At 33.2% G+C, this 16,097-nt stretch overlaps 1 protein-coding gene across 1 annotated transcript in view; it reads right to left on the bottom strand.

Annotated features, from left to right (window-relative positions):
- LOC134238945 (unconventional myosin-XVIIIa-like) overlaps positions 1–16,097 on the bottom strand; it is a 28,828-nt gene continuing 12,731 nt past the window's right edge. The window contains exons 19-32 of the mRNA XM_062721061.1: positions 15,738–15,881; positions 14,492–14,581; positions 13,870–13,989; positions 13,414–13,528; positions 13,050–13,177; positions 7,158–7,312; positions 6,270–6,393; positions 3,710–3,811; positions 2,840–2,941; positions 2,328–2,438; positions 1,967–2,090; positions 1,431–1,558; positions 549–662; positions 1–210 (exon numbers count right to left, since the gene is read on the bottom strand). Coding sequence (XP_062577045.1) covers positions 1–210; positions 549–662; positions 1,431–1,558; positions 1,967–2,090; positions 2,328–2,438; positions 2,840–2,941; positions 3,710–3,811; positions 6,270–6,393; positions 7,158–7,312; positions 13,050–13,177; positions 13,414–13,528; positions 13,870–13,989; positions 14,492–14,581; positions 15,738–15,881 — 1,767 coding nt within the window. The remainder of the gene's footprint in view (positions 211–548; positions 663–1,430; positions 1,559–1,966; positions 2,091–2,327; positions 2,439–2,839; positions 2,942–3,709; positions 3,812–6,269; positions 6,394–7,157; positions 7,313–13,049; positions 13,178–13,413; positions 13,529–13,869; positions 13,990–14,491; positions 14,582–15,737; positions 15,882–16,097) is intronic.

The following is a 16,097-nucleotide window of genomic DNA, read 5'->3' as shown; positions in this document are numbered from 1 at the left end:
CTATTTTACCTCCTGTTTGAGCTTCTCCCTGTCTGACGTTAACTCCTCTATCTGCTGTGTCTGCTGGGAGATGACGTTCTGGTCCAGTGTGGCTTGCTGTACCACCGCCTTGTACTTCCTCATCACGTCATTGTAGTCTTCCTCGTTCTCATCTAACTGACTCTGGAGCTCCGTCTTCTCCCTCAGCAATGCCATCGCCTTGTTTTCTGACTGTAATAGTAGAAATCAAAACTGATGGTTGTGATTGTATTCGTATGCATATCAAAGAAAACACAAATCATTATAGGCCATGGCTTTGTTTTCTGAGAGCAAAATTAAAATTGAAATTGACAATTGTGGTGATATTCAGATATCAAAGAAAATAAAGCATTATTTCAACAACCACGAAATGAAACTCTTTAAAAATTTTCTTTGCATGACAAGATAGATTTTTCAATGTAAAAAATTGAACTATGACCTTTAAGGAATTTCTTTCCTCGACAAGATTGATATTCCATTGTAAACTTGACCTATGACCTGAAATTTAACTTGGAAGTATTCCCCCTTACCTCTGTTTTGGCCCTGAAGATGTCATCTAACTGTTGCTGAAGGTCCTGGATTTCTAGTTCCATGGTTTTCTTGGCTTTAGTGGCAGCAGCAGCAGTGTATTCAGAATCATCCAGCTATAAATATATTAATAACAATCAATTACTGGTGCCATTCTTTTTCATCTTTGATAATTTTTTTTCTGTGTAAGGCGAAACAAACTACAGTGATAAGACCTAAACTGTATGTCAACATGATTGACCATCAATTGACCTGCCAAATCCCTTTTTTATCTAGTGTACACTGATACCTCACACAACCATCAAATCTTGTAAAATCATTTCTATTTTGATATAATTACTGTAAATCACTTTTTCTTTGCGAGAACTTTATTTTCGCACAATTACGCGAGACGGTATGCTCGCGAAAATTTAATTCTCGCGTATAATAGAATTCCTTAAGATTATATACAGCAATGACCACAATTCATGAAAATTTAGTCTCGTTAATAAAGAGTCAATGACTATCTCGTGAAAATAAGGTGTCACGAAAATTAAGTGATCTACAGTACTAGAACATAACTTCTTTTTATTAAACCACATTCTCACGAACACTGAACAAGCTGCAATTTTTTAAATATCTTCCCTTCTGCAAAATTCCCTCATTAGTCAAGTGTACTTAACTTTACCCCTAGGATCTTTGATCTGATCATTATTCTACTCCTGGGAGAGAAATTATATTTTTACCTTATTCCTGAGAGCTTTGATCTGATCATTACCCTATTCCTGAGTGTTTTTACCTTATTCCTGAGAGCTTTGGTCTGATCATTACCCTATTCCTGAGTGTTTTTACCTTATTCCTGAGAGCCTTGATCTGATTATTACCCTATTCCTGAGTGTTTTTACCTTATTTCTGAGAGCCTTGATCTGTGCTTTAGTTGCCTCTGTGCCCTGGTTCTTCTGTATCACAATCTCAGCATCTCTTAACAAAGCCCTGGTCCTGATCAGATCTCTCTTTAATCTCTTCTCTCCTTCTGTTTACAGGACAAAATTAAAATTTTCTTAATGAATGCAAAGAAAGGGTACATTGTATCAAGTTTGCTTCCATATACATCCATATAAATGTTCTGTATGCAAGGTTATTTTCAACCCATCTCATTTTCGGCCTTTCACACTTGAAAACAATTTTGTCCCATTTTAAATTCACCCATACAGTCACAATTTTGTTTAAGTAATTATACTGTGTTCTTTGAATTTGCTCAGTTTTAAATTCGCCCACCTGACAATGGGGCAAAAGGAACAAAAATAAAATGGGAGTGAAATTTTCCCTGTATACAGTACATCTGTGACATATCATGCACATAATATCTTATTAAATTTCATTTGTAAATATTTCTTTCATCAATATACAACCATCCCTATCTTGCCCCTTTCTGACTTACCCTTGTTTATAGAGCCTGCTTTAGAACTCAGCTCCTGTATCTGTCTTTCTAAGTCTCTCTTGTCCTGTTGTAGTTTTTTCTTATCATCATATTCTTCTTCTAACTGACTTTCTAAATTCTTCAGCTACAAAAAGATTAATAATGTCTGACTTAAAAAAATAGCCCCAATAAACACTGATACATGTGCAAGGTATACAATACATGGAAATCTTTTCCTGATAAATGGAGAATCTATATAATGGTCTACCAGTATCTGATTTCTAGTTACCTTTTTCTTCAGTATCTCATCTCCTCTATCTTTTCACTTTTACTAACAGCTAGCCATGTTCAATGACCACACATTTAAATCTGTTATGTTTACCTTTTTCTGCATGGCGTATCTCATTTCCTCTATCTCCTCCTCCTTCTCCTCCAGTTCTTTGTTGTGCTGCTGTTTAGATCTCTCCAGGTTCATCTCTAAACGGATCTTGGTCTGAAATAAAACTTACCATTTACTAAACATACTATGATATTTAAAGTGCTTGAATCCAACTACCTAGAGCTTAAATATTGATGAAATTTGAAACCAATTGTGAATAGCATCTATAACCAAAATTCATAAAATGGATTAGCAGAAAACATTAGAGGAAAAATGGCAAAAAGCAAGTCCAAAAATAAACAAACACTTAGACTTGCCTAAATTACATGAAAGATCCTTTATCTTGCATAGCTGTCATACATTACAGATCCCTTACCTGTTCTATCATTACATTACTGATCCCTCACCTGTACTGTTATTACATTACATTGCTAATCCCTCACCTGTACTGTTATTACATTATATTGCTATTCCCTCACCTGTACTGTTATTACATTACATTGCTAATCCCTCACCTGTTCTAACTGTTGTATCTGTCCAGCCTGGTCATCCAGCTCCTCCTCCTGGTCCTTGATCTTGGACTCCAGCTCATGTTTGGCTTTCTTCAGAGCCATCACCTGAAATACACATACAAACAGTCAATTTCTCTACAAGGCCTATGGAAATCTATAAGTCTTTACACATTAAAAATGAAAAGATAAACAGACATAAAAATTTTTAGAGATCATCTGCATTAGCAATCATTTTATTTGAATAACTAATTCTATTATTGTTTGCTTAAAAACTTTATAGACAATTGCATATAAATCTAAAAAGCATCAAGTACATTTGGTCTATTATTTACAACATAAAGATTTAAGGGTTTTTAAACATGAAGCTTTTTAAGACTGTTTAAGATATGCACTACAAAATGTACTATGAACATTCTACAGTTTTAAAAGAATTGGACAGATTTAAGGCACATAGAAATATACAGATATGGAATCAAAAGACAAAATGTTTATCCATTGGAGCTTAACCTTTATTTGCTTAAAGTACTTTTAAACTGATCAGAAATCATGGCACCGCTAAACTCCATTTAATTAATGATAAGTGAATATCTGCAAGTGGATCAAGCAATAGATGTACTTAAATTCTGGCTACATTTTAAAATGATTTTAAAAATGAAGCAAAAGCTTCAATCAGGATTAATGAAATGACTTTTATTGACAACTTATTCAGAATTCAATATCTCAAGATTAAAGGCCTGAATTATGGGCTCAAATAATTAGAAACGGAGCAATCAGGTCTCCTTTTTCAAATAATCTTGATTTCCAAGCAAATACCATATTTTGAAGTATACCTTAGATGACCGTAATTTGACCTTTAACCCTGTGAGTACTCACTTCTTGGTCCGTCCCTTTCGTTCCTGTCAGAGTTAAGTCCATCAGTTCGCGATTAAGACGATCTACTTTCTCTGATTTCTCCTCATAGTCCACTTTCATTCTCTGTAAACACAAACAATAGAATTGCCTTCAAACTCTCTCCAGAATTACACAGCCAAGAAGACCATGACATCGAAAGACACAAGTTATAACTGTGAACTCTTTGTCCAAATGTCTCAATGGCTGATTGATTTTTTTTTCGTAGTGTTACTATGAAACAGGAGGCTTCAATTGACATGAATCGGCGACTTCCTGTCAAAATGACTCCCAATTAAGTTCTATAAGCTCCCTCGGTTCCTCTCCAATAAGAAATCTAGTCTTAAAGATTCCCAACCCTTATGTCTCTAAAGTGTACAGAACTTCTTTACAGATCAAATATATACATGTATGAACATCTTTGTTTGCATACCTGAACCCAAGAGAAGATTAAACAACCTACGTAACACTTCGTACAAGATCATTTTTTTTACTATGATAAAGCACACACAAAACATCAAACAGAAATAGTTCTACCATTTTAGTTCAAAACCATAAAGGATAAACCTCTGAATTTAAAACACACTGAATACATTTCCCAGTCTATTAATGGATAATCGTAAAAAGATAAACCCAGACAAATAATTACGGACCAGCCAGATTAATATTTAAATCTCACCTTTACGGACGGAGTCATAATTATAACAATAGCCCAGCTCGACAGTCAATGTATGCTTAATCTTTAAAGTCATGTGGCTTAGTACACGAATATCCTGCCTTACCTTATTTAGCACTGATTTTGATATGTACTTTATGGAAATAAAATTTTTAAAAATCTAAATCTGTTCAGGCCATCTTTTAAAAATTGTTTTGTTGCCCTCTCCCGACTGACAAGCTAAAATGGCCTGCCTTTAAACTTTTTTAAATCACCAAAAAGCAATATAATTTCTTCATCAGAAAATACATTTTAACAAATTCAGCATTAAAACTGAAAATTTTGGAGAAAAAAATATTCTTACCTACCAAGCCATTTTGTTCATCTTGAGTCCAAGAAGGCAAACACGCATTATTTTAAAGTAGGCCTCAGTTATTTACTTACAATATTGCATGGTGTTTTAACCTAATGAACTAGACTCCAGGTTCTAACTAACATTTCCTTGAACTTTACATGCAAGAAAATGTTCTGAGTTATACTAATGCCACTTATGGTGCAATGTTCTGACAGAATTAATCATATTATTCTGGCACTCTGTAATCAAAATCATTACCCTTATATTGTCACTCTTTATGAGCGTAATAAACTGCAAACTACCTATAATATACCCTGTGTATTATCTATTAAGAGATACTCTGCAGGAATTGAATAATTCAGTGCATCCTCACCTAAACCCCTGTAGGTTCTGCACTGGTGCTATTTTTACTGACCAACCTAATAATTTCCAAGGTTTTATCTTACTAGTATTCCTGCTTTCGTTTTACTACAGTTTAACAGAACAATTCTAATTTAATGTTAATTTTTACATGTACCTCCATGCCCTGCACATCTAATATCCAGAACAAAACTTAATTCTACTGATAATTACCTGGTGTAGTTCTAGTGATATTTTGGTATGATAATTACCCACAGGTTCTGCTCTACTAATAATTAACTGTCGGTCCTGCTCTAGTGTATATTTAATCAGATAATTACCTGCAAATCCTATTCTCTAAAATAATTTTTTTACTCTGATGATATATTAGGTCTAGTGTTATTCTAATCAGATAATTACCTGTAGGTCCTGCTCTGATTTTATTTTAATCTGATGATAATTACCTGTAGGACCAACTCTAGTGTTGATGATTACCTGTAGGTCCTGCTCTAGTGTTATTTTTGTCTGATGATAATTACCTGTAAGTCCTGCACTTGTGTTATTTTAGTCTGATGATAATTACCTGTAGGTCCTGTTCTAGTGTTATTTTAGTCTGAAGATAATTACCTGTAGGTCCTGCTCTAGTGTTATTTTAGTCTGATGATAATTACCTGTAGATCCTGCTCTAGTGTTATTTTAATCAGATGATAATTACCTGTAGATCCTGCTCTAGTGTTATTTTAGTCTGATGATAATTACCTGTAGATCCTGCTCTAGTGTTATTTTAGTCTGGTGATAATTACCTGAAAGTCCTGCTCTAGTGTTATTTTAATCAGATGATAATTACCTGTAGATCCTGCTCTAGTGTTATTTTAGTCTGATGATAATTACCTGAAAGTCCTGCTCTAGTGTTATTTTAGTCTGGTGATAATTACCTGAAAGTCCTGCTATGTTATTTTAATCAGATGATAATTACCTGTAGATCCTGCTCTAGTGTTATTTTAGTCTGGTGATAATTACCTGAAAGTCCTGCTCTAGTGTTATTTTAATCAGATGATAATTACCTGTAGATCCTGCTCTAGTGTTATTTTAGTCTGGTGATAATTACCTGAAAGTCCTGCTCTAGTGTTATTTTAATCAGATGATAATTACCTGAAAGTCCTGCTCTAGTGTTATTTTAGTCTGATGATAATTACCTGTAGATCCTGCTCTAGTGTTATTTTAGTGGAGGCTAGTTGATCTCTCTCCCTCTGCAGTTTCTCTCGTAAATTTTTCTCGTCTCTGACCTCCTCCTGAATCTTGTTCAGCTCTGCATCAAACCTGTGATAAAGATGACAGTAAATCAATAAACTGGCCTAATCCTACAGGTGAAAATCAGACACAGAGGGACAGGTAATACTTAGTGTTTATTGAATTCTTTATTCTTGTTCAGGAATTCCTTTTTAATTATGATTGCAACTCTTCTTTTTACAGTTTGGCAAAGAGATAGCGTTTGTGTAAAAAAAAAAACTTTATATGGCCAAACATAGGAAATTTAAAGGTTTGTAATTATTAGCTTGCAAGCTGAATACAGTCACTAAACTAGTTATTTCAATTATTTAGATGTAGATAAAAATTCCTTTTTTATTGGATTCTGAAAGACTTTCTGATTTTTTCCCCTCAATGCATGGGAATATGAACTCCCTTTGATTACTTCATATAGTTAAAAACAACTAAATACCAATATACTTTACTTTGTAGTCACACATTTTTCAATGTGGGATATTAACGCTACATGTATGTATATGGTCAAATTTTTTCAAAGGATATTTTTCATATTGTATCTTAAAGTGCAATTAACACAAACTTTGACAATCAAAGAAATCAACAATATCTTATTGCGGCCAACAGAAGAAATTATGACCACAAGGAAAAAAAGTACGTGGTACATTTAAAATAATTCATAATAAAATTTATATGAAGCTAAAATGGATTGGTATATGTAAATGCATAAAATATTTCTCCACTACCCAAAATTGTAAAATTTTAAAGCAGAATCACAACTTGATTACATATATGGTAAAATTCACAAAGAAACCACTCACTTCCTCTGTTTGCGTTCCAGGTCATTGTTCCGTGACATCTGCTCCTCTAGGTGGAGTTTGGTGTCCTGCATTTCCGCCACCAGACGCTGTGCCTTCTTCTTCGCCGCCGACAACTGTCTCCTCTGGTCCTCCGCATCCTCAATGGCCTCGTGAAGCTAAAATGTTACAAAAAATATAAATTTTAAATCATCTTGATTCAGTCATTTGAAAAAAAAAGGAAATTTAAACACAAATTCTTCCTATTTAAGCAATATTCTAAGATATTTGCTCAAAATTTTTTATGTAAATATTGAGTTATCCAATTATATAATATCCAAGTTTGACTGTAAATTTTTACACCCCCTCCCCCACCCCTTAATAAAATGAAACAAAAATAAAGTTCACCTGTCGTAAAGTTGATTTTGAATTCATGACCAGAGGAAAAATAAAAAGAAAGGAAGAGAAGAGAAATGCATCTTGACTGATGTGTATAAATTCTGACTCATTTTTAACTGCCAGCTCCCAAAACTGACAAAAACGGAGGGGATGTGATATTTTATGAAGTGGATTCAGCATTAATCAATTTGAAAAGGATGCCAAGAGGTTTTCCACGTGCATCCAGAAGATTCTGCTTATAAACTTTCCATCTGTGAAGCCTATATAACAAAGCATGGTTAATAACCATTCTTCATCAAGTCTTAGACATAAGGATCCATCCAATTTAACACAGGGGTCTTCATCATCCATTGATTATAAACAATTTTTATTAGATTAACTTTGTATAAATCAATAGAGCAGGCCATGGCAAGGTAACCCTTGTTTACAATAGAGTTTATACTTTATTACAGTTCTATCTACCAGAGCTAATTCACATCTGGTTCATCTTGTGCCAGGTTTCTTTCCTTCATAAAAAACACTTTTTTTTCTTGTTGGATCATTCTTAAAGTGTACAAAACATGCACACTACTTTCATCAATGATGCATCGCATCTGTTGGTGCAAGTTCCCAATAGCCTTAATTTGAAACAATTAAATGCTAATAATCATGCACAGAATAACAGAACCCCTATTTCAATGCTAATGTCCATATTTTTTGGAGTTAATTTAACCTTAATATATCAATATCTATTAAATGTCACTAAAGAATCTTATCATATAAAATGGTAAGCATTTAAATACTTAAATATTCTTCTCTGCATAAAAGTAACTTGTTTGATGTAAATCGGCTAATACAGACACTAGCTTGTACAACATCTGACTGCATTGTTTCTTGCCTTTTGAACCCAATTCCTAGTGAAGCATGCTTCAAAGCAGTAATTGATTGACCTGAGAAATGACAGTAATTGTGGAGGAATGAAAGAACAGAAGCACAGAAAAGAATCAACCCTTGCTCTGACCCAGAGAGAAAAATGCAGAATACATTGAATAACTTGCACCTCTGTCTGTAGAGAGAGAAAGTACAAAAAAAATATTGAAAATGTTTTATTTGGCTGTTTATTCTTTTTAGAGCCTTTTGTGGAAAGCAACTTCTAGTAATTCAAGTGCAATGCTAAATGTTTTGCTAACATAAATAAGAACAATTAAGAAATACAAACTAAAAAATCAAATCTATGTGAGGTTGTTCAAAAATTAATTTCAGAACTGCCAAATAACATCCAAACCAAGTACACTGTAATTTACACACTAAATATAAAGCATTTATGGCAACATTTTTAGAAATGATTTAATTATACAACACATTCATATTGAATTTAATATTTTCTAATGGCATGTAGAGGTGGTCTGAATTTATACTATTCAATTTTTTTTCTTCAATCAATTTTAATAAAACATATATTTTAATTAAGCATGATTTGATAAAATAGGCTATGTACTTCCAGATATTAAAATGAAAATCACAGAAGAAATTTTAACAATTAGCCATAGTTCATTTTAGGTAAAAGGTTATAAAAAGCCTGAATGTTACATTCATGGAACACAAATCGTGCTAATTATAGACTCTGAAATCCAATAGACCTACATAATCCATCTACTTAAAAAGACTTAATTGTGGCCCATCCAAAACACCATGCTGTGTAAAGAGGTTGCTCATCTATAATGAAAACCCCATTAAAATCAGTTCTTTACTCCAACATAATGTACATCAATAAAGCTAAATGGACAATAAATTGGAATCATTCAACTGTCTAGGTGAGATATTTATGTGTGGGAAAGAAAAGAAAAAAAACACTCAATTTCTATTTCTGAAAATGAAATCCTCACTGTCTAGCAATCAAATGTCAGAGCCTTTTAAGACAATCTACTAGTATACCAAAAATACTATGAAATCTTCATTAGCATTTCCTTAATAAGAATTGCATTCCATGTGCACAAAATTATGAATTTGCAATGCATGCTTACTCATAAATTAGCATTGTTACCTTCTTTTTGGATTGATTTACATCCATTTCTAATGCACCCAATGCACATTCCTCTCAACAATAATTAAATGATGTAAGAATTAGATCCTAATTGCATTCAATTAATTCGTAAACAAATAGATATATAAGGACATCCTCAATATAATCATGATTTAAGTCATCTTAAAGACTATTGACCACTACCAATAATTCAAAATCCTTTTTAATTCACATTTTCTCTAAAAAATATCCATGAAAAAATTAAAATCAAAGTTACACTATACCTCTTTAGCTTTGCCATTTTTAACCTCGTCCTTCATTTTCACTTGTTCACACAATATACTATCCCTCACTTGAGATCACAAGCACTTGGTGAAATATTTGCGAAACAGAAATCCCCTTGAAAACTCACAACAAATTGTTATAACACTAGTTAGAGCCTTCTCCCATCAATGGTCACGCTTGCTGAAACTCGTGTAGAGCTAAAGTCAAGAGGAGATAATCCTGTGTTCTATACTCTCCAAGACAATGATAGATGGAGACCAGCTTTAATCCGCACACAGGTAGAGCAGGAATATGAATTTGCAGGTATATGGGTGGAAAAAATCTATTGCTTCTCTATTGGGGCCCACCCATGGGGTAAAGGATGACACCTGAATGACTTAATTGATAGTTAATAGTTTCTCACTACTAGTAGTTAAATTATTGATGACCAAGGGGTCTTTTCACCTGCAGTATTTGTTTTAATATTGTAAATAAATTCTAAAAAGAAATTGAGTGTTTAGACTTTTTAAAAGCTGCAAAACGGAAAATACAGTAGTCTATCTGTTACATAAACACTAGACCTTGTTTTGCAATATTTCTTAACCTGCTTACAAAGACATCTTTGTAAATTCTTATGTTTTAATGCTGAGATGTAATCAATGAATAACCAGTTTAAAAGTCAAAAATATTTAAATTCTACACTTCTCAAGTACACATATAAACCATTCCATAAACTAAGTTTAACAGGTTATGGGAATATTAGAAAATCTAAGGGATAAAACCCTTAAGGGCCCCTTTTAGGGTACAAATTAAGAAACAGGTAATTTGTTAAAATGATGTAATGTGCACATTCACCCTGCCCTGGGGTCAAGTTTCAACATTCTTATTTCTGGACAAACAACAAAAGTGCATAATTGCACAACTATGTGTCCATATTTATTCTATTAGATGCCAACTAAATAAGCTTTTTTGAACTTTTCCAGATGCATGTGAGAAAAAAATGTCTGTTTCATTAAATGTACATCAACTCGTGTATGCGTGAATTTCAGTCATAGTCCTGCACAGCCCAGTTTCCAATTACCATGGAGTTAATTAAGCAAACTTCCCATACCTAATTAATACACTAGGCCTGTTTCTTGTTTAAGAATATTGATTGTGATTAATTTTGCAGAAAGTAATGACAGGTTTATGCCAAAGTTCAGGCTTAGAAAATTTGTGGCGCTTTTTTACTACCATCAAGTTTACCTTATTGTACATTTAACATGTTTAAAAAGATATCAAAACAAGGTTATGAAACAAAAAGTCATCAATGTCAGATTTGATGGATTTGTGCAAAAAGCTATAATTCTTCAACAGCTATTAATTCTTTCAGTTCCTCTGTTCTTGTGCATGCTTTCCATGTCAAGGAAAGAAAGTCCTGACCTCAACCCAGACAGAGTGCATGTTGACAAGTTAAAAAAAATCTCTTAATAGTCAAAACTTCATAATGATCACATGCCAGCCCTTAAAAATATTTTCTTTTGAAATATTAAATCCTATGTACTTAAATAAAAAAAAAGTAACCGATAATTGTACAGAAAAAAAACCCCATAAATATATTTTTTAAACTCTGCCCAATTTCATCCCTTGTCCCTTCCAGCTAAAATTCCTGAAACTTACATCATGAAATTTACACCTCGACCATAATCAATGTGTGTCATTGATCAGAATTTGAAACATGCATATATAATCATTTAGTAATACCCTCTTTAGCAATACTACAGGTATAAACACATTAATGAACTTTTCTTCATACAAACACATCCATACATCATTTAATCCAAGGTCTATCATCTTAATGGTTTGGAACTCTATACAATGGTCTAACAAACATTAAGGTGGCTCATAGTTGAATGAGTTGTATATAATACCCTATTATTAAGGCAAACATCTATTTTTAAGATTTATGAGGCAGTTCAAACTTGAAAAATAAGTCTATCTCTACAAAATTACCATTAAAAATATTTTTGATGTTCATCTACATAATGAATACAGTTAAAAAGTTTTTTGACTCTGATTTCTTCTTCATATTGCTTATTCTTTAAATGAGAATCAAATATAGGACTGTTTTTTGGCTGAAGGTGCAGCATCTTTTGCATAAGAAAATAAACTTTGAAACAATTTCTCTTCTTTTTTTTTGCCCTAAACAAGGATTGTGAAATGTGTCCTACCCAGTTACAAAACCAGAAAAAAAGTGATTAGCATGCAAGCACTATGTCAACAGTTATCCATGAAATAAAGTGGATTTTTTTCAAATATCAAGTCAGGCTTAGTTTCTTGTGTTTTGGTAAAAGCAACCACACAATAACCATTTTAGACTATGTTAAGTATGAGTTCATGTGTCATGCAAGGTCAGATGTGCCTAATGTATGATATAAGATGTATTTCATAACTTAATATATATTCAAATGATAACAGATTTGTAATCAGGGAACTTTCCACCCCTTTTTACCTCATGATATGAAATTAAAATTGGTTAAATCCACTGAAGACAGCAACATCCCTTGAACACAACTGTGTCTATGAGAATTTAAAATACAATAAATTTTTGCAAGTGTAAAAGGATGATAATGAAGCAAGTCAGAAAGAACCATCTTTACAGAATATACTTCAGAAAATCTGAATATTCTCTTTGATTGGAAAACTGTGAACTCTCGTCAATTTTTCCTATTTCCTGAATAAATTTCACATTTCTTATGTCTCAGTCCAGTGACTAACATAGAATTTGGGACAAAAAGTCTTATATGCTAAAAACCCTTCACCTGAAATAGCAATATTCTGCATTTATCTTGCAATTTAAGACAAAAAAAATCAAGAATTACTGTGTTTTTCCATTCAATACAGAATTTTCATTTGATGCTACTTGCTAACTTGATCTGTTCAGTATATTTCTGGCTGTCATTTAATCCTTCCATTTTTACTCTGTATCAAATAATCACGTACCATTTTTTCAACTTGCAGATTGCCCTTTGTTTCTTTTCTACTTTACAGATAACATCTGTAGGTGACCACCACAAAATGCTTTGTCATCATAAACAAAGCAATATGGTAAGTTGTTTGACAAGTATACTTAATCCCAACCTTTTGTAAAAAAAATAGCATAAAAAACCTAGGCTAAAAGTATACAAAAGAACAATCATCTAAAACAATGTACCTTTCTCTCTATGTATCATTTTTTTTCTTTAGTGACTGTTCTTAACACTACAGCCTACCTTTCTCTCCACATTTTTCTTTAGTGACTGTTCTTTCTCTATCTCCTCCTCATGATTTTTCTCCATACGTTTTCGGGTCACTGTGGATTCCCTCAGTAGCCTCTCAAACCTCTCCTTGTAAATGGAGTCTGTAAAGATTAAGTTTTCATTAACTGACCTCATACTGGTGGAGTTTTGAGCTGAAGTGCACTTTGAATCTTATTATTCCCCTTTCCAAGTTGTCCATAAAACCCTGGGTTGAGGAATTTTCTGCCTACGATGAAACAACTCCTCTATTATGACACTAAATGAGGGACCTCAGACACCCTCCTTCTACTTTTATAATACCCCCTCTACTTTAGGTATTATAGACAGCCCCCCTTACCGTCTCCAAAGTCTTCCTCCAGCTCCCCCTCCATGGCCTGGGCCTGCCACAGGTGCATCTGTGTCACCTCCATCTCTATCTTCTCAGCATGTCTCTTCAGAACAGTGTACTTTGACTGTAAAAAATTAAAAAAAGTGTCAATTACACACCATTTTAGCATAAGTGACTTCTTAATAAGTTATCCCCAAAATGATTTCTTCCAATGATTAATCGAATACAGGATATTTCGTGATGCTTCTTATACATGTATTTATGCTTTGTTTCAGCCATCAATGACAAATAACTAAAACAGTACATAAATACATGTATCAGAAGCATCACAAAATATCCTGTATTCGATTAATCATACCCTTCTAAACTATGGGTTAAAGAGAAGTAACTGATTTTTCCACAGAATCATGAAATAATTAAGCATCACTTCTACAGACACTCTGACAGTGAAATGTGACAGTGTACCTGAATATCTTTGAGTTCTTTATCCAGTCTCATTCTGTCTGCAGTCTCGGCTTCTAACATCTCGGAGGCGTGGGTGGCAGTGTCGTGTTCCTCAGCTAAGTCTGCTGTCACCTCTGCCAACTAAAACATACAGACAGAAATGGCTGTTAAGAAGCTAAACTCTTTAAAAAAGACCAATTCAAGCTGGTAGAAATATTAATTAACAAGGGAGATAACTTAGTTTATCATCTACAAAGGTGAGGAAAAAGATATGGGTCCTTCCTTGCTAAAGCAGTTATAAGATTTTCCCCAAACAATGCCCCCAAAGCACTGTTAAATAAACCTGACCCAACTGCACAAAGTATTTCTCCCTCAATGTCACACATAAAATTGTGGCATATGAAAAAAAAGTCTGTGTGAAATTCCATATCACTCAACAACTTACAATATTTACAGGGTGGGTCAGAATCATTTTAATTTCAGAAAGCTTTAATAGAATGGGTATTTAAAAATTAATGTTGAGAAATTACAGACAATTGTCTAAATATCTGTGTTTTTCTAAGGAGAGTAAATTTACAAAGGCCACATGGCTAATGGTCATACTTTTGTGAAGAAATTAAACACATGCATGTACACAACTTACTCTGTTCTCCAGCTTTTCGGCTTGTGTTTTGTACTCATTTCTTTCTTTTTCCAGCTTTTCCACTTTAGCCTTCATTTGTTCTAATTCATACTGAAATAAAACTTTAAACTGTAAGTTCTGGGTGAAAAAACCTTCATGATCTCATGTTCATTTTTAAAGCTGATTTTCTTATTGGATAAGAAAATCAAGAAATCAACACCCAACAAAAAAGTTAATTAAAACAAAAAAATAAAAATAAAAGGGAGAGAAAATTCAAAAGTCCCGGCAAATGAAGTGCATAAGTTTCATAATTACATAATGTAAAACAAATATATATGCCCATACTTGCCAACCTCCAGCATGTAAAAATCTGGTCATGACCAGATTTGGAAAGTAAAAAATCTGGTCATAACGCGTAACGACATTCACGACATATTTACCATGATTAAATTTTATACATACATGTATATACAAAGTATTTGTGTATTGAGAATTCTTTTATTGAAAAAGGATTTAATTTACTATGACAAAAAAATTCATACATAATTTGCTTTAATTTACATGTTAAAAATGAAAATTGGAAGGTTTCATATTTCAGATTTGACCTGAAGTAAATGTACATTTTTTTTTAAAAGGCCTTTTCAGTTTCTGCTAAATTTGAAAGCATACCAATTTCAGTTTTGAAGTTGTTTTTCCTCTCTCTTAATTAATTAATTACTGCAACATGTTTCAAATTTGAAGTTAGGCTTACACTGTCTTTGATCACTTTATTTTATCCAAAATGAAAGTTTTTTCCCCAAGATTCCTTGATATGTACATAAATATCGTTTCTCTTTTTCTCTGGTTCAATCAGAGACATGTGTTTGGTTCAGTTTGTTCCTGTTGGCCCTGATAACGATCTAGTTCTATGGGAAGCCATTTTAATTAACTTCAAACATTGATTTGTCAAAACAACACCCAGTTAATTGTTTACACCTGCACAGATAATTAATCCATCGGCATTGTTTACGTAGATCTAAGCTTGGGTTGTAACTGGAAGTTAAAAGTGCAACCTAATTTACAAACCAAATCCGGAAATCGGGAGATTTTTAAAGGTTTTCTTAAATCGGGTGATTAGCATGACCCGCCGGGTCATAAAAAATAATCGGGTTATGGGTTGAAAAATCGGGTGTGACCCGACGAAATCGGGTGAGTTGGCAACTATGTATGCGTGATAGAAATCACAGTCATAAATCAAAGGGGAGTAACTCTAGGAGTCTTAATTCACCTCTCTATTTTTAAGTTCCTCTTCTGTTCGGTGGACATCTAGTAATGGCTGGACCTTAGTGAACAGTTTCCACCAGGACCAATCTTTGATCAACATCAGTTTCCTGACATTCTTTTGAATACAGCTAATGGCTATGTGTTTCACCTACCAAACATTCATCAAAGATTACAGTTACACATGAGGATAAAATTTCTATTTTAACTTCAAAATGTAATTTCTTCTTCAAATACAGTCAAAACTCTTTATCTTGAACTCAGTGGGACCAATAAATCACTAAGACATCCACGTATTCAAGATATCAATTGTAAAATACTTTAATGATATTTGTAAGTATTTCGGACTTCCAAATCACTTCAACAT

This window comes from Saccostrea cucullata, unplaced genomic scaffold (assembly GCF_032062105.1).
Source record: "Saccostrea cucullata isolate Sc308-1 unplaced genomic scaffold, CSIRO_AGI_Scuc_v1 ctg3067, whole genome shotgun sequence".
Taxonomy (NCBI): Eukaryota; Metazoa; Mollusca; class Bivalvia; order Ostreida; family Ostreidae; genus Saccostrea; species Saccostrea cuccullata.
The sequence above is the reverse complement of the archived record's forward strand: the minus strand, read 5'-3'. Positions and strand labels throughout refer to the sequence as shown.